This window comes from Pseudonaja textilis, chromosome 7 (assembly GCF_049901715.1).
Source record: "Pseudonaja textilis isolate UNSWEBS1 chromosome 7, rPseTex1.2, whole genome shotgun sequence".
NCBI classification, from domain to species: Eukaryota; Metazoa; Chordata; class Lepidosauria; order Squamata; family Elapidae; genus Pseudonaja; species Pseudonaja textilis.
Window position 1 is genome coordinate 50,001,663 of NC_141996.1, and position 19,750 is coordinate 50,021,412.

The 19,750-nt window shown below is 36.1% G+C and overlaps 1 protein-coding gene across 2 annotated transcripts in view; it reads right to left on the minus strand.

Moving 5' to 3' along the window:
* The window catches only part of URB1 (URB1 ribosome biogenesis factor), a 67,008-nt gene that overhangs the window by 42,902 nt on the left and 4,356 nt on the right, over positions 1 to 19,750 (minus strand). The window contains exons 1-11 of one of the 2 annotated variants that reach the window (XM_026700601.2): positions 14,426 to 14,670; positions 13,568 to 13,707; positions 11,865 to 12,016; positions 10,459 to 10,591; positions 9,337 to 9,433; positions 8,731 to 8,816; positions 8,273 to 8,398; positions 7,725 to 7,855; positions 6,132 to 6,327; positions 2,807 to 2,944; positions 973 to 1,146 (exon numbers count right to left, since the gene is read on the minus strand). In XM_026700601.2, the coding sequence (XP_026556386.2) occupies positions 973 to 1,146; positions 2,807 to 2,944; positions 6,132 to 6,327; positions 7,725 to 7,855; positions 8,273 to 8,398; positions 8,731 to 8,816; positions 9,337 to 9,433; positions 10,459 to 10,591; positions 11,865 to 12,016; positions 13,568 to 13,707; positions 14,426 to 14,567 (1,515 nt within the window). In that variant the 5' untranslated portion in view covers positions 14,568 to 14,670. Of the gene's footprint in view, positions 1 to 972; positions 1,147 to 2,806; positions 2,945 to 6,131; positions 6,328 to 7,724; positions 7,856 to 8,272; positions 8,399 to 8,730; positions 8,817 to 9,336; positions 9,434 to 10,458; positions 10,592 to 11,864; positions 12,017 to 13,567; positions 13,708 to 14,425; positions 14,671 to 19,750 lie in introns of those variants that run through there. The other variant, XM_087937560.1, reaches the window with a different exon arrangement.

Consider the following 19,750-nt stretch of genomic DNA (forward strand, 5'->3'; position numbering starts at 1 on the left):
TATTCCTTCTGTAGTCCACTATAAGCTCCTTGGTCTTATTAGTGTTAAGGACCAAGTTATTGTCTCCATACCACAAAAAAAATCAGTCCACTCATCTCGATAGGCAGACAACAGTCCCACCACTGTTGTATCATCAGCAAATTTAATAATAGTATTACTAGCATGAGTGGGAATGCAGTCATGCACATAAAGAGTATAGAGTAAGGAACACATAACCCTGTGGTGTACCAGTGTTAAGAATAAGGGCCAAGAAGGTATGATTACCTAATCTGACAATTTATGCAAAAAATTGCAAGTTATTACCTGTTTTGAATATATTAACAAGATCATATTTTTCCTGCGTTCCTTTAATCTGTTATTTTTCCCCTATTCAAATTTGATTTCCCATTTAATATCCTACTTGTTTGCTCTTACATTCATTTTACTGTAACTCCCAAACAACCTAAAGCATGGGTGTTTGTAGCCAGGGAGTATAATGGATTCATGTGTGACAATTATCATACATGTGTATGATAGATTTGGGACACAAAGACATATATATGTATTACAATCATCAAAGAGTGTTGCAGTTGCTGTGGTAGGATGAGGGAATAATAAAAATGGAAACCGTAAATGTGTACTAGCTCCATTAGATGTACAGCTATGTCTGTTGCCCCATATTTCAGATGTATAATTAAGAAAATGTTATTTTGCCTTTTTCACTTTATTCTAAGCATTATACTTTTAGATTTGGTACTAATATAAACATGGAATTAAATTTGTGAAAAGTTTTTAAATATTGTTAAAACAAAAGAATGTTTACAGCTTCTTCCAAATCAATAGTATTAAATAGGCGAATATACTGAAAAAAGCATCTAATGATATTTTTGTCCACAGCTGCCAGAAAAAAGGAGAAAGAATCAAGACAGAAGCATTTCTTGTTCATTAACCTGCAAGTCAAGCCTGTTTTAATTTCTCTTTTTAAGACTGTACCTTACTAAGTGCTTCCCGGTACTGCTGAACAAATTCCTTCATGATTAGTGGAGTATAGATTTCTGACTTCTCCCATATCTTCTCATTCTGACAATACTCAATATTTTTCAGTGCTCTTTTCAGAATAGTTGTTATCAATGAAAATATAGTATGCTTCACTGTTTTACTGGCTATCTAAAATTAAAACATGGAAACAATTACTATCTTGCACAATTTAACAATGTTCTCTAAGGTTAACTGGTAACAATCTACTGACATGAAGGGAAACAAGTCAACCCTAAATATAGAGGAAAGAGAAAAAAAGGATGCATCAAATGAATTCAAATGCAAAAGAGAGATATAAACCTAAAATGTCTCTTTAGATAAAAAGATTAAAAGTAGCACACTCAGTCTTTTTTGACATACTGCCTCTTTTAGGGAAATCAGTTATTATCATTCTCTGCAAAATAGTATGCCTTGAACATGTTGGACTGTCAGTCCCATCATCCATGGCCAATGTGATCTAATGAAATGTTGCAATGAATTGCTATTTAAAATTAACAGAAGATGCAAAGCAAGGAACTGGAGCTATTGGCTAGATTTGTACACTGTGCTATGCCATAATGTGATTTATTTATGGTTTTACTGGAATATTTGAACCAGATCAGTTGGCTTATTCAATAAATCAGGTTTAAAAAGTTCTGTTGTAGTGTTTGTAAAAATGAAAATAAATTTATATATAATAAATTTATAATAAAAGTTTACAAAACAACAAAGCTGGAGAGAGAGTGCATATTTAGTTAATAAACTTGCCTGTCTATCTTCTCAGTTACAAACAGAAATTGAAATGATTTACCTGTTAAATGTAACAGTTCTCTGACAATAAATTTATTTTAAAAAACCATGTCTGTTTCTACCTTGTTTCAAGAATTTCAGATATCGCACGTTTCTACGTTATATTGCACGTGGATTAGGCAAACAATGTGGTCTCAAGCTGCCCAAAGATCTATATGAATCAGGATGCCCTTATTATAAACAGCACTTATTGCTTGTCAGTAATATAGCAAACATTATTCAGAAGCATGGAAGAATGCAAAATGATGTAATGCTTTAATGAGTTCAACTTATTAAAACAATGGTATCTTTTCAGACTCATTTACAAACTTGCAAATATATACAGCTGCTCTAAAGAAGTGCCATGCTTGTACTTGAAAATATTTTTTTCCAAATAATGTTCAAAATATAGAGTAGACCTTACCCAGGTAGGATAACAATGCTAATAATGTTAACAATGATTTCCTACTACTATATGTTCAAAAGTAAAGTTCTTTATTAGTACCATTCAGAGCAAATTGGAAGTTCTGACTTTTATTCTTACTACTACCATTGCACTCTAACACTGAAGTTATTTTTATTTGCAAATTAATAAAACAAACAATGTGCTACATTTTAACAGTGTTTTATTTTAATAAGCCATAGTTAAGATTAATTGCTGGGCAGACTTAATGCTATTAAGACAAAAATCTCCATATGCCTTTTCTGACCACCCTGAAGGAGAAAGGGGGAAGAGTATCAGCCTGAGAACTGCATGGATTGGTTTTCATGATGCATTTTTTTTCTTTTCTTTTTCGAAATATACTGTTAGTACAGTAGGACAGGGAAAGTAGGAGAGAGAAGAGAAGGATCACACCTAAGAGTGTGGCACAATCAAAGCTGACACCAGCCAGTGCATAGAACAACTCAAAATAGCACAATATCAGAAGATATGGAGACACTTGGCCCATAGAATCGCCAAGAGTTGGACACAACTGAATGGAAAACATCATCATCATCATAGTATGGACTAAGTTCTTACATTTAAACCTTGGGTAAACATGGCTTTATTGCACACTGCAGGCACTGTAGTCACTTTCACCATAGAAAGCAATTTAGGAAGTGGAATAAATTCAGTGGTTTTAAAAGCATTCGAAATGTCTGGCTGAGCCTCATAGATCTGAAATTACAAACACAAAACACATATTTACAAATAAATATATATATATATATATATTTCAGAAAACCTCAGAAAACATACACACACACACACACACACCCAAGTGATGCAATAGTGGCTGTAGCCAATTCAGCCGGATTCATGATTGTCTAATGCCCAATTGCACATGAAAAGAAAAAAATATAGAACTGAAAATACTGGCAGGAGAGGTCATTATTGAAACAGGAAAACACTTACTAGTTTTAAGCTAATTAGGGAAGCACACTACTTCAAGTATAGCATTTGAATCCCATGTTTGCAGATCTTGCTGAAAAAACAATATTCAAATGCTATAATTTCCTTGCACTAAAAACCAACCTAGATCTACATGCCAGAACAAAAGTAATCATCAGCAAAAATAGGCCTCAGCATCGTATAACGTACATGGGTTGTCTTGCCACTGTATATTGCTGATTTTGCTCCTTGGTATGTTGGAAATTTATAGCAATAGCAACAGCATTTATGCTTATATACTGCCCCATAGCACTTTACAACCCTCTCTAAGTGGTTTACAATGTCAGCATATTGCCCCAGAAACAAGGGTCCTCCTTTTACTGACTTTGAAAGGATGGAAGGCTGAGTCAACCTTTATGGCTTTTACTGTGGCGTTCTAGTGATTTTTGTCATAAGGCACTTCTGTCTGGGCCATACAAATTTGACATTTGATAGAAAATCTCTCAATATACTGCATATATATTCTCTGCATTTCCAGATGATCAGCAGTGACTGGCAGCATAGAAGACAAGATAAAAATAACAAAAACCTAGAACCCCTCAATGCTTTTTAGGCATACTAAACATAAATTGGAGGGAGGGAGAAGGGGAGAGGGATTAGAGATACGAATCATTTTCTATTAACTCTACTCTCACTTGATTTTCAAGATTTTACTTAAATCCTGTCACCTTTTGAAGTAAGAGAGGCATCTGTTAATGATCATTCCCAAACATTCTCCATCATCTTTTATTACACTTTCCTATATGTATCCCCCACAAACCACACTCACATAAAATTATAGCAGCCAATATTCACCAAGCCGGTAGGATACACAAGGAAAGGCTGATCTAACCTTTCAGTCTGACTAGATTTTCCACAAATAACTAGTGATACATAGCACCAAATAACACACTACTAAACTAATCTTTAGTTCAAAGGCGTGCCAGTAATTCAACCTATAGAGTGGATCTGGTACAATGATATAAGAATTCAATAAACACAGGGAAAGATAATCATACATTGGCCACTACTATATTTAATCACCTCTCCTGAGTTAATAGTGCACTCCTAAAGGAGTGCGAGCAGATTACAGCAATTAAGCACTGAAAACACACAAGAATACATTTAGCTGCCCACATAGTACAATCCCACTTCCTGTTTATTGTTCTGGCTCTTTTCATTTCAAACTTCTGAAATACATGAATTTCAATGCAAACTTCTCTATAGGATTGTGTTTTTAGTTCTCATTCAGTTTGATAAAAAACGTGTGCTTTTGAAACATATTCAAGAACATGAAGAGAAGAGAATCTGCATGACATTTTCATGGATTAAGGGTAGCATTTTTGTAATTAAATTAACAGGCTGCCAAAAGGGGTTTTGTCTTTTGCTATAAATGTCATCTCTCTAGCTTGTATCCCGTTTCCCATACTTCGATTAAATCCCATGAGAAAATATCATAAGGAAATCATTCCTCCATTGGTAAGTTTCAGCAGTCATCTGCAAGATGAGGAGGATTGTGACAGATAACAACAGCAATGATCTCTACTTCCTTCAACAATTAAAGTTTAAAAACACCACAGAAAGAAATTATGCAAATGTTGGCATAGCGTGGTTTATTTGTGCATTATTGGCAGATAGGTGGGATTATTATAATAGACTGTACAAGGAATTACTTTTAAATTAGTTTGTAAAACTCAGCAGATGATGTACCAAATTTGAGAGGGCTCATTTATTAGATCGTATTAAGCCTATACTGTACCAATTGCATTGGCACTTCCAAGCCTAACTGATATTTTAATAGGTTGAATACATGATTACTGGATACGACTATGATGATTTGATCAGAGGTATGAATGGCACTGAGTTTGAGGCCCCTCTTCTTTCCCTTTCAAAATAAATAAAAGCTAAATGAGTAAGTTTGCAATCTTATAGATGTATTGTGATTTACTACGTAGGAGAGGAGAAACCTCACTGTATCACTAATAATTTTTTCCAGGCAGAAATTTATATAACTAGACAATAAATAATCCCAAAGAATTAGGAAATACAGATCTTTTATATTTGCAATTTGATTACAATATAAAGTTGCATATTTGAAACTTAAACAAGCTTACAATCCACTTCTGCATTATTTATTTATTATATTTTTATCCTGCCTTTATTACTTTTATAAGTAACTCCAGGTAGAGAACATATATAATACTCCTTCATCCATCTATTTTCCCACAACAACCCCCATGATGTTAGACTGAGTAATTCAAATCTGATTTGAACTTACTCAAATTAAGTTACATTTGTTTCAATGTAAGCCTTTCTTTCTGATCCTGTCCACATAAACAATACAGTAATTTTTAAAATATCATTGTCACCTGTGAGACCTGCAATCATATAAAATCTGCAGATCAGATTAAAAACAGTGTATATTATTTAGTAAGGGGGGGGAGAAAAGGAGATTTTTTACTGGTTGAGATTTTGTCATAATAAATTATACTGTATCTAAATAATAAACTTCTGAATTACTTTGCCCTCAAATATTTGATGTAATATATGCAGGATAGAGAGTCAGTTTGGTCTAGTGGTTAAGGTGCTTGCTTAGAAACCAGGATGCTGGAATTCTAGTCCCACCTTGGCCATGAAAGCTGGCTGGGTGATTGTGGGCTAGTCACTCTCTCAGCCCAACTCAAGCTATCTCATCATATTGTAAAAAGTCTTGAGAAAAGCACAAGAGAGCTCCAAAGTCTTAATACTTTGCCATATATCCATTTTTCCACAACCCGTTAATTAAAATGAATTTCTTTCTGACTTACCATCAAATATAACAGGGCAAATATAGTCATGTTCACATAGACACTTCAATAACTGTCATTATAACAAGAAAAATGTTGATACGGGTCATTTTCACGTACTAAATACATACTTTTCAAGTAGTTCTTACCTTTCTCAGCAATTTCATGTTGTCTAGCCATGCAGATTTTAGTCTCGGAACAAAAGAATAGTGGGATTCCTTAAAGTATCTGTTCAGTAAATCTGGGCATACTTTGAAAATGTTCACCATAAGAGTGGCAACCAACTCATCTTCTACAGCAGTCTTTAGACTCAGAAGAAAGCGCAGCAGAACCAAATTACCTCCTCTAACAAAATAATAGTTTGAAAAAAGCATTACTTTGACAGAATATAGTAATACATAATTAACAATCAGTGATCAGAATCTATGCTGCAGGTGCTGTCAGTGGGCAGAAGTTATGGTAACTTAGCTTTTCTCATCTATTTCGGAGGATGGCAGGGTGGAGAACATTATAAAACAGAGTTCTCCAAACTTTCCAGCTTGGGGGACTGGTGAGGTAGGGGCAGAGAGAGGATGGTTCTGCACGAGTGACTGGCACACACACACACACACACACACACACACACACACTTGGCCACTGCTCATGCAAATGGGGATGCATGTGCTCTCGCATGCCAGATCCACGGTCCAGTTCCGAATAGCTCATGGCCCAGGGTTTGGGGACTCCTGTTATAAAACATACATGTGAGGGGAGGGGGCTGGACTTATTCAATGAAATATTTTATTTTTGTTTCCTTTTGAAGTCAGATTCACCCATTTCGTGTACAGTACTGCTTTTCAATTTTTTTGCCTAACAAGAAATAAAAAAATTAACCTGCAGTGTATAAAAATGACTGTGACTTTACTGTATTTCAGCATGTTAGCTACATAAAATAGCAGGTGATCAATCATGCCAAACCAGTAGGAACCTTAAGTGACTAAAACTATGTTGTCAAAGGCATTCAACAAACCTCTAACACACTCACAAAACATTATGAACTGGAATGAAAAAAGAATATATTTACAACATAATTTTGTTAGCCTGAGATTTACCCGTTCTAAAATCGCTTACTAGTACAGCATAAAACCTTCAGTTATTTATGCTAATGGTAAAAGTAAAGATTCCCCTCGCATATACGTGCTAGCATCAGCTCTAGGGGGCGATGCTCATCTCTGTTACAAAGCCAAAGAGCCAGCACTGTCCGAAGACATCTCCCTGATCATGTGGCCAGCATGACTAAACACTGAAGGCACACGGAATGCTGCTACCATCCCATCAAAGTGGTCCCTATTTTTCTACTTGCATTTTTATGTATTTTTGAACTGCTAGGTTGGCAGAAGCTAGGACAAGTAACAAGAACTCACTTGATTACACGGTACTAGGGATTCGAACCACTGACCTTTCTGACTGACAAGCTCAGCGTCTTAGCATGCAGATTAATTAACTAACAGGAATTTAACAGATTTTTATGCTTAAAAGATGCAAATTGCTGAAGACTATATGGCCAAAACCAGTAGAGGTTTGTGCTTCTAGAATAGACCTCTGTTCCCTCCTTGCTCTGTGAAATTATCATAAGATAGAATAACCAACACTCTACCATTCACAAAAGATGAGGCAACGCTGAAGAAAATACTTCAAACAATTTAGCTCTAACCTAAATAAAACTGCAAAATGTAACTGGACTGAACAATTGAATGCTTTACCTGCCAGATGTGCCAAGACTTGGATCATAAAAGTTAATGCCATGCTTCAGAGAACAACAAAGGTTCATTAAAAATTTATGAACCAGTTCTCTCACTAAAAGCTTTCCTGGTTCTTCACACTCTTGGGAAGCCTGCATAAAGTTAATAAATTGAAGAAAAACAGTCAGCTTACCACGTTTGCTTATTCAGTATTTTCAGAGCACAAAATAAATGTTTATTGTGCTTCTCCAATCTGACTGGGCAATTTTGGGTGGTGGGTAATTTCAACATATCTGAAGACAGGCATACTGTGTCAGTCTGGTATAGATTTTGCCTGGTTGTATAAAGCTAGCTGCTCATATTGAAGCATTGAAACTAGATACATTTCTTCAAAAATAGCTCAGATTACTATTCCTAATGGCAAACTATTTTCACCTTACTAGGCAAACTATGGGCTTGGTTATGGCCTTTCATTTTTTGCATTGAGCGGTGGCCCGTAACAACATGTTTCTGTACATCTTAAAACAGTATTTAGATGTAAGAAAAATATGGAGAGAAGATTATTATACCTTGACATCCACTGTGCTGACATCAGTAATTCCATTCCAGCGATAGAGTGAAGCAATGTGGTTCAGTATTTCTGAGGTAAAAAAGTGTACCTTCTGGGTCTTACTAATATCTTTATTGAGAACCACCTACAAATAACACAATGTATCAACACAATAGTTCAAAATTCTTAAGTCAGGTCATAAGTATGCTATTACATCTATAGGAACTGTCAGAAGTATCATAAACAATTTTAATGTCACTGTTGCATTCATTTGCAACTTTATTTTTTTGTTTACTTAGAAACGTAAGTTATTTAAAAGCATAAGTAGATCAAGCAAAAAGCTCTACAACTGAAATGCTGATAAGTTCTTAAGTACAGCAAAATAGAATGGTAATCAGAGATTGTCTGAAAAACCACAATGAAGATATTTCAACAGTCAAAGAACATATAAAGAACAAAACTATTTGCAGAGTATACCTTAGTTTCCAAAGTTGAAAGCAGAAGGTTAATTGTGGAAATTCTATCTTCTTTTAATCCTGTCCTAAAAATATCTGGAATGAAATCTAAAAAAAATTAAAAAGGATAACATTATGCCTGAAATACAGTAAACATTTTAATTAATTCAGTTTTGCAAAGCTTTGCCAGTTATACTAGAATACAGTATATGTTGACAATATAAACCAAACTCAAAAACAGGGAGCATGTAACACAGCAAAAAGAAAGTTAATATTGTGAACTAATTCTATAGTGCCTTACAGATATATTTATAATTCTTGGGCAGATGCTTTCCTGGCCCCTAGCATGCTCTCTGGTTAGAAGAACCTACTTTTTTATTCATGCAGCGGTGCTTGACCCTCAACCCTAAGCTTATTACTTTAATAGCAACAGAGGCTTTCCAAAGCTTTTCTATTATTATATTATATGCCTCAAGAATTGTTTTGTTTTGATGGGAAAACAAAACAAGAACTTATGGAAATAAACAATGATTGCCAAAACCTTGGTCTAGGTATCATGAAATCCATTACATCAACAAATGAAATCCTCCCCACATCAACAAATAATTTAGGAATACTTGTAAAATACCTTTCAACTCCAGAACCTGCATAAGGATAGAATGGTCGCCAGCAATTAAAAAGGAAATGGCATATTGGATGTATGCTGTACGGATATCAGGCTTACCCTAAAAAAATATTTAAAAATATTCAGTATATATGAGAAGCCTAAAAGCCACTAGATTACCTGCTTTAAAAATGGATCCTATATAAAGATCTATTTGCAGACTTAAGCATACAGTGACCAATGTATTAACTGATAAAAGTACCGGTATTTGTGTATCTATCACACATTTCATGAAGTACAGTACCTTAACTTTCTTGTTTTGTACTTATGAGGATCTGTATCATCTAAAATCATGGTCTTGACAGTGAGCCCATAATAGTTTAGATAGGTAAACGTTTCTACTATTCTGGTTGCCTGTTATGTTTATTTGACTACTATGCTCACACAAAACTCAAATAACACAACTCCCAAGGGTGCAAGAGTCACATATATTAAATTAACCTTCTCTAATTACTTGCCATTCACCTATGTTAGACTGCAATACTCATAACCTTCAATCAAGATGGCCAAAGGTTTTAGAACAAAATTCTGCCTGTATACAGAAAACTAACATATCAAAAATCTAAGTAAGCTTTTTTTTCTAGAATAGAAAATGTGATAGCTTTTCTTAGCAGTATTTACTTCAAACATGCGATCTCTCCAGATAAGCATGGTATTTTTCAGAAATCTATTGTTACTTTTTCTTAAAATCTGAATGTACAGGCTGAATTTACACATCTATGGTTTACTGTGAAAATCTCATCATGACTGTGCTTCATTGTCTTTTTAAAGGATTTTTATATGAACTAGGGTCCCTGCATTGCAAAAAGAAATTATTTATCTCAAAATCATAGCTGCCAACTTTTTAAAAGAACAAGGAGGGTATTTTGTACATATGATATATGAATGTACTAAATCATGTAGAGGTTGACAAGTTCCTTTTATATGAGTTGCACATGGGTGACTATGATTTTTTTAAAGAAACAAATAGTATTTGTCTCATAAAAAAGAGCTTTACTTTCTACCACAGCTTTATTTTGAAAATAAAATGAAAAAAAAAGCGTAAGTCATCAGTTAATCCTCGTGGCTGACATTTTGCTTTCTTACCTTATAGTCTCTCTTCTTCACTAAATTAGGTAAGAATTTATTATTGAAATCAAAGTGGCTATAGACATCTCTGGCAGCATCTGGTCCCTGTGACACCATTGCTGATAATAAAGTTAGACACAGACGAGACAGTCTGTAAAGAGAACAGGGCACAATGTTTAAGCAACGAATAGGCAAACAAACTAATGAATGAAAAATTAAAAAGTGAGAACACCTTTGAAATGAAGGTGTTTGTTCATTTTAGTTAGGTAAGGGAGCAGATGCCTAGTATCACACAGTCAATCTAAACACAAGTACTTTAACCAGACACAGAAAATTTCAAGGAAACTTAATTACAGCAAGCTGGATTTCCTGTTACTTTACATGTATAAATGTAGATACATGCTAACTACAAAAGCAATAAAAAGTATTGCCCTATACAGAGTTCATACAGTATATAATGGAAACACATTAGCCAGTTATCTGCCCAGATTAAATAGTAACAGCATTGCTGAAATTAATATTCATTTACTAGGTAAGTGAACTTGTATATTTATCTTCTAGATTTAAAATATGCCCCAAATATTTTAACAAGAAAGGGAGGGATGCATGCATACATGCATCGATATGCGTGAAATAAAGATATCTTGATTATTACTAAAGCTTTCATAGTATATCAAAACAGATTTCATAAAAGCTTTTTAGGACTGAAGTTTGAAAAAGCTTAGCGCCACAATTCAATAACCCTATCGATTTTTTAAAATTTTATTTCAAGAATATAGTGCTGCTTCACAAATGTGTGTGGGTTTGTCTCTGTCTGTCAATCAGTTGGAGGGAGGGAAGGAGGAAGGGAGATTGTAAGAAAGTAAGTAAAGGCTTATGAATAAACATTGTAATCTAAATATTTTTTCTGGATATAATTCATTAAATTCTGATTTCAAGTCGGACCCTGCCATATGAAAACGACAAGGCAGAACACAGCAGATTTTTGGAGAAACACCATTTTCGGTTTTATAAATGCTGCACCATCTGGGTTTTATAATTTCAGAAAAAAATAATTTGAGACTAGATGAACATTGGAAATACAAAGCTATTTATTTAAACTTATTCTTTAATCTAAATTTTTTTAATTATGGAAAATAAAACAATATTCAATGAACCACAAAGCAAAATAAAGAAGTTTACATACAAATAAAATGTTCTTAAAGTGACGGAGACGGGAGTTAAAATTGATTAGTCTAATCTCCAGTTTCAACACAGAATTACAATGTAGAATGTAACCACAACTTTTCTGTAAGATAGTTTTAAATCAGTATTAAAGAGTGCTTTGTTATTTCTTGTGACAGAGCCTAAACACAGCATTGAGCAATGAAAATTTCGTTTTACTGTGGTTCTAAACAAAGGTTTATTTTAAACAAGGAACTTACCTATGAGTTTCAGAATACAAGGCAGCATAAATTAATTTCATGTAACTATTAATCAACTTCTTTACTATATTCATCCCCACGACATGAAAATGGGACAGATCACTTGCTGTTCGCAGCAAAATATTTTCTAGAGCTTGAAAAATTAGCAGCATCTGCAAAATTTCAAATATCCCAACATACTGTCTTTTAAAGATACAAATAGAACTGAGCATTCTAAACAATGTGTATTCCAACAGGAAAGGAAACTTTGCAATGTTCTTGAAAAAACCCTCTGCTGCTAAATTTAATTATACTCAGACAAGGCTTTGGATTGCAACATGATCCTAATGAAAATTTCCACAGCTTTAGGTACTAGTTACTATGGTGTTTTTGCATAAAAGGCATATGGAAACCTTATGGCCTACGAAACACATCTGCCTATTTTGTTTAATTCTATCAATTCTTCAAATATCTTATTAATTAGGAATACTGGAAAGTCTCAACTTGAAGTGAACTTGAGGATAGACTGATGAACTACCAACCTAATCCACATTTTCAAAGGGAATCCTCCTACTGGAAAGGAATATGGAATGGGTTTATCCCGTCAATGGAGAGGACGTCCACTTGTTCTATATTTGCACCACTCCAACTTCAGATCAAGCTGTTTACTATCCTTTAAATACTTGATGGCGAACCTATGGCACGCCTGCTGGAAGTGGCATGCTGAGCCATCTCTGCCAGCACGCAAGTCATCACCCCAGCTCAGTTCCTGATCATGCGCCTCCCGCCAGCCAGCTGATTGTCAGCTATCTGCCGCGCATGTGCAGGGGAGGAAGGGGGGACGCGGGAGATCATGCATGCATGTGCAGGGGTGCGGGACCGCAGAGATCACATGTGCAGGGGCACAGGGGACCACGGGGGTCATGCACATATGCGCAGAGGCATGGAGGGGTCGTGTGTGCATTGCATTATGGGTGCAGGCTCACGTGCATGCACACAAGTGCGCACTTTTTGGCACGCAACAATGAAAAGGTTAGCCATCACTGGGCTAGATCAATGATCCAGTAGAAAAAAAGTTTTGTGTCCCTGGTCTAGAACATAAAGGATAGTCGTATCTTTTATAATTATGTTACAAAAAGAATGTTGCTGGCAGGTTTAGCATAGTACAAATAAATTATTAAAAGCTTTCCACTGATGGGACAAGTGCTCATCCTTACCAATTTCTTTGCCAGAACTCTGCTATCTCATTTAGAACACAGATTTATATTTAGTCAGTACCAAGGTCCAGTCCAGTACCCATCTCTAAGCCCAAAGGCATACTGCCATTTGCAACACTTTATTGCAGGGAGAGTAATATAGGGACAAGCCTAACCAATGTGGCCAATGGGAATTACAGTCCAAGAAGACCTGGATGCATTGCCCATCTGTGAATTAAAATATCTCTGCATGAGCATCCCAGCGCTGTAGGAAACAGCTATGAAGTTATTATTTTTTTTAAAAAAAAGAAAAATACTTTCAAAACATTACGTGCGATTTTTACCAAAGGTTTGCAGAAATAAGATTCACTAAGGGTTAACTCCCTAGCAAGGGTAGGAGTGCAAAGATACTTTTAAATGGGTGAAATAATCACAGGACATACAGCAGAATTCAGAGTTCATTCTTAATAGCCCAAAATCAATATCTAAGAGGAGCCTGTGACAGTTCTCTTCAATTGGAACACTGACCTCGCTGTCAGGACGCCTTTCACCATCCAGAAGTTTAAACATTTCTACACATTCAATAGAAACTTTTATGTATTCTTCCACTACATCATATTGCTCATTTGACGGTAGTAATTTAGCTTTGGCTATGAAGGTTTCCAAACCTGTAATAAAACATACTTTGATTTTTGTTTCAAATCATTATGGACATGTTATTCTTTACTTCAATGAAATATAATTGGCATGCCCAATAGGTAAGTCAATCTTATTCAAATAGCAGTTTGCATTTCAGGCTCCTGAAATCAACAGCCTCATTTTTCCATAGCAGAGCTGGAAAGTCAACTTTGATTTCTTTCTTTATTGCTATCAATATTTTACCAATACCACCTTTGGGAAATAAGTTGTGGGGGGAACCCTCAAATGCAAAGGTTGACAAAATAAACGTAATAATAGGAGCAAGAGAGAAGAAATTGGCAATTTGTGTTGCCGATACCAATGATGTCAGCTTGAAAATCTATTACAACTATATATACTGTATCTATTGAAGCCTTTCACTCCCGCCCCATCACCCCCCCACACACACGCTCCCTTTTATAATTCATTTTATCAATTGTAACTCGAAAAAACAGCTGTCTATACGAAGAATTCACAATCCTTTTGCTCAGGACCCAAGGACACAGAATCATTTTTAAGCTTATCTCTCACTTCTGGACACCACGTTGTTGTCCGTGACACATTTATTACAGACAACTTAATCTGCATTAAAATATTCAGCTATTAGCCATATGCAGCTGTGGCAACCGCACAGCTCTTTGCCGCAGAGAGATCAACTCGACTGAATCCACGTGGTGACCGTGGGAGCGGCGTGGCTGGCTGGCTGACCTTTCATCGCAGTGCTGGAGTCGCGGAGGAGGAATTTGAACCGGGCGCCGGTGAATTCCGCGGCACCGGTGCTGCGAACCCGCTTAGCCGGGGGCGGGTCCTGCCCCCCGGCCGAAGCCGAGCTTTTGCGTTTGGTGCCCATATCCTAAAGCAATCGCGGTTCGCCGCGACACCCGGCGGAGCGAAGGGAAGTCGGGGTAGCCTTCGCATGGGTTACCCGCCTCGGCCGGAAATGGTCCGGCTCGCTTATGCTCCCCCCATTCGCGAAATTACAATTGAGACAGGTTCCTAGCTTGACTAAAGCAGCCGCTCAGTCCGAGCTTTGTAGGGCAGGGGCGGAAGCCAGGATCATCTCGTTGCCCAAAAGAGCAAAAAATGACGTAATATATTGCAGTTTCAATGTATAAGATTAAATGTTCGCAAGCTGAATTTTTTTTTTCTACTTCTGCGCCCATTAAGTGAAACCTGTATGTCTAAGGAAAAAAAAACTACTTTTAGTTCCGTTGGATTTTTCAATGAAGCAAGAAAAATAAATGCTTGCTGTTAGTTACAAGGGATCAAATATCTTGATTTAAAATAGTATTTTTCAATGGTTAAGGATAGCTGGTTGGGAATTCTGGGAATTAGTCCAACATCAACACATCATGCTAAAAGTTCAAGGAAGCTGGAAAAAACGCTGGTCTAAAGTATAATCAAGTACAGACAAATTTAGACTTCAGAGTTATCTATTGTAATGGCTATGTGAAAGCTTGAAAATTAATTAAGTTCCAGATATTTATTCAATTATATTGAAGTAACCATATACTATATAATAGTAGACATTCACATATCAATAATGTTTCAGGTGATGTGCAATTGTCAATTCTTACTGCACAGATTAATGGATTTTAATCACATTTTATGAAACAATATGTTAACAGATTTCTCTTTTTTAATTAAGTTTTTTATTTTTAAATGTATATAAGTATTAAATACATGAACAGTGTGGCTTCTGGGTATTAATTTTGATACTGAATAATAAAATTAACAATTTCGATCGTCTTACATTAATTGTACTCACATCTTTCTAATATTATACACAACAAATTAGATCCCTCAAAGGTAATTGAGGATTAAATATGTCAATATTTTGTTAAGTTATATCTCCAAAATTTAGAATCTTTCAATCTATGAAGAACTTTGGTTATATCAGGCCTGGACTATTGCAAAATTTGAGTATATACTCATGGAAGAAGGTCCGTATTCCTGATTTGAAATGATATCTTAATTAAATTTGTCAACTCTCAAACTTTGAATTAGGTTTGTATCTATGGAAAAGCAACACAGGGCAATATGATATTGTATGGCTTAGAATCAATTTGTTGTTTATAAAAATTGTATCATAACTACAAAAAGAATTGGAGGAAGGCATATATTCTTAGGTTGATAGTTATGTATCTACACATATATGCCTTTATCTTTAAATGTATGTAGGTGTGCATGTATGAATATATAGAGATAAGTTTGGATTTCATTATTTTTCAGTGTGGTGTACAATTTTATATTTTGTTCGTTTAAGTAGTTTAACATAGTATTTTCATTTTTTTCATTTTGTATTATAATGGATATCTACAATTTATTATAAAATATATTTCATCAGATTTAAGCTTTCAATAACCCAAGGCAACATGATTTCTATGGAAATCATAAAATGTAGAAAAATTTATTTAATGGAACTTTCCCTGAGTTATCACAAAATGATAAAAGCAGTTTTGTATTCTTATTACCAGTTCATATTAATTAATTCATTTTTATGCAGTAATTTGTCTCTTGGGCTTATAGGTCTCTTTTCTGTGGCCGATAGCTTAATAAAAGCATAATAAGGAATGGAGCAATTTAAAAGAAGTACAACCTCAGAAAATAGGTGTACTGCTCTTTAGCTAATTGAGGTTCTCCCAATAATCCTGTGGAAGAACAGTCTCAATGTTAACAGGATAAGCTCTGATCTTTCTGGATAAACTTTTCCAGAATGGGAAGAATACAAAGAGAAAATTTTCCTCCTGGCTCCCATTCCCTTGATCTCTGGGATGGAACTCCAGAGCTCCCTTCTACCTAAGCATGTATTACACGGCAAATTCCATCTGGAGTAATGTGGTCATAATGGCCAAGGAGTCCAAATGAGCTTTAAAGAAAATAAAAAGTATCATGAATTACACATCATAACTCTATTCACCACCAGGGAAATTCCTATAGCACAGATGTTGCTCCCCTAACCAGTTCACACCAGTTAACCCACGGGTAGCTTTTAAGGGAAATTTAATTAAATCAAGAAGTACAGCTAGAATACTTTGATTCTTGAAATCTTCTGCACCAGCAGTATTTCCATCTTGCAGGAATTCAGTTTCAGTCTCTGCAAAATAATACCTGTGATTTCCAGCTGTTACAGGGAATTCCAAAAGATATGATAGTTGACAGCATCCAAAGCTGCTGAAAGATCTAATAAGACCAGGAGACATATACCATGGTCATTCAGATCATGCTGAAAGTCATTCATAAAATTGATTCATGCAGCTTTTACCCCATGTCCAGGCATAAATTCAGATTGGACAGCTTGTTTCATCCAGACCCCCCTGTACTTGTTGCCCCATCTTCTCTACAGTTTTCCATAAAAAAGGAAGCACTGGCATAATAACAATTATTTAATGTATTTAAGTCAAGTGATGGCTTGTCAAAAAGAGGGCACATTATTGCCTCTTTCAAGCCTGGCAGCATCACCATAGAGAAAATTGTCATACATTTTCAAGAGGTTACCTCTGTTATTTCATGAGATAAAACTCTCCAGTAATTCTGAATGGTTATGAGTGGAGGTTGTTTTTTTTACTACAAGCTATCTAGAGAACCACTCTTATCAAAATTTCCTTCCTTCCTTCCTTCCTTCTTCAATTTCTAAAGCTACCACCTCACCTCAGTGACTCAGGGTGGCAAGAGAAGCTAAGGGGTCAAAGGAGGGGAATGGAACCAAATATCCAATCCAATCTTCTGCAATAGCTGTCCTAGTGTCATATCTCGCTCCACCCATCACTACTTTAATCTTTTGCTAATCTCCCATCAGACCTCTTTAACTCCTATCCTCCACCCCAAATACAGGTCATCTGTGATTTTTGTATTCTCAACACTTTGTTAATGCAAACTTGAATGACCATCCTGTTATCTGGTTCTTGTAGCCCTACAGGACAGTCTCTAACCTTCATCTCAAGAACCTTTTCTTAACTTCTATGCAAAGTCTAAAGCACTTGTGACACACTTGTAGTCTAGAACCTACTCTGTATGTGTGTCTCTGTCTTTGTCTCTCTCTGTCTCTCTGTCTCTGTGTGTCTCTGTGTCTCTGTCTCTCTCTGTCTCTGTCTCTCTGTCTCTATCTCTCTGTCTCTGTCTCTGTCTCTCTCTCTCTCAATATCCCTAAGAACCAGACAGCTGAAAAGATAGTATTGAACTGGCAAAAAGTAGGTCAGATATAATAATGGACATCTCTTCCACCTTATTTGGATCTTGGAAAGATGTTTTCTCTAGAAATAATGAGGTATCAAAGAAGTATAGAAAGAAGTATCAAAGAACTTGACAAAGAAAGTACTATTGGGAGGGGGGGAATCCTAGAAAAAAAGCAACTGCAATGAAAACAGTGTCACAAGATGCCCATTTTCCACTACATGCCTGCAACAGGCCACTTGGTCTCAATCACAAGATACCAAGTGGCAAAGCATTACAAGTTTTACATATGTTGAAGCTATGGTGGGAAAGAGTCAACTTGATGGGAGAAAACGGAAAGTTGAGAATTTTAAATCATAGAATAGGGCAAGATGAGAACAAAGATTGAAGTTGTTTAGATATGGTAGGCAAATGCTCAATGATAGATCTAAATAGTACGGTGCTACTTTAATGGTATACAAGGCATCTAACCATAATTAGTAAATGTTGAATACTGAAAATAAACTTTTCCAGGATCCTGACTCACATTATTTGCAGTCCCCAGCCCTACCATCAGAGTTGAAATGAATAGAATCGACTCCTCTTCAGAAAGCAGACTTGGAGAGAATAAAACTGTTACAATATACTGTTAAGTGAGGAACACTGATAAATTTGGGTTTTCTATGGGGTTGATTTTTATTTAAACCTAGAACATTAACACTCCCCTCAACCTGGTATTTTTCAGGTGGTTAGAATAATTCCATACTGTATCATAACCATAAATATAATTATCCTGCTAAATAATATAGCTATAGCCCTCACTCTTCACACTGCTCTGACTCATCTAGAACAGTGGGAGGGCTATATGAGGATGTTTTTTGTGGATTTTAGTTCTGCGTTTAACATAATTCTTCCACATAGAGTAGTGTCTAAACTTCTGGACCTTGGGCTTTTGAATTCAATCTGCCTTTGGATTATGGATTTCCTGTCTGGCTGCTCACAGAGGGTCAGATTAGGTAGTCATACCTCTTCAGCCCATATTCTTAACACTGGTACACCACAGGGTTACATGTTGAGTCCCTTATTCTATACTCTTTATGTGCATGACTGCATTCCCACTCACGTTAGTAATACTATTGCTAAATTTGCAGATGATACAACATTGGTGGGACTTATCTCCAGGGGGGTGGGATGAGTCTGCCTACCGAGATCAGGTGGACCGGTTGCTTTCGTGGTGTGGAGACAACAATTTGGTCCTCAACACCAATAAGACCAAGGAGCGTATAGTGGATTATAGAAGGAACAGACCAGACATCCAGCTGTTGCTTATCAATGGAGACCGAGTGGAACAAGTGGCCAGTTTTAAGTTTCTGGGTTTTACCCTAAAAGAGGACCTGGCCTGGGGTGCCCACATTGCAGTCCTGGTCAAAAGGGCCCAGCAGAGATTATACTACCTAAGGCTTCTCAGAAAACAACAACTGAATGAGAAACTGCTGGTGACCTTTTACCGCTGCACCATAGAGAGCATTTTAACATACTGCACCTCTGTATGGTTTGCCAATTGCACAGTGGCAGATAGGAAAGCACTCCAGAGGGTTAATGTCATTGCCCAGAAGATCATTGGTTGCCCTCTCCCCTCCTTGGAAGAGCTTTATAGCTCCTGCTGCCTAAGAAAACTCAAAACATTCTCAAAGATCCATCTTATCCTGGGAACCCTTTTTTGAACTATTACCACCTGGCAGACGGTACAGAATAATAAAAACAAGGACAAATAGGCTGAAAAACAGCTTCTATCTCAGGGCGGTAACTCTTTTGAATTCTGCTGTATAGTGCAGTGTTGGTGTGGTGTGGTGGGGGGGTTGGTTCAATGTGTGAAGGGTG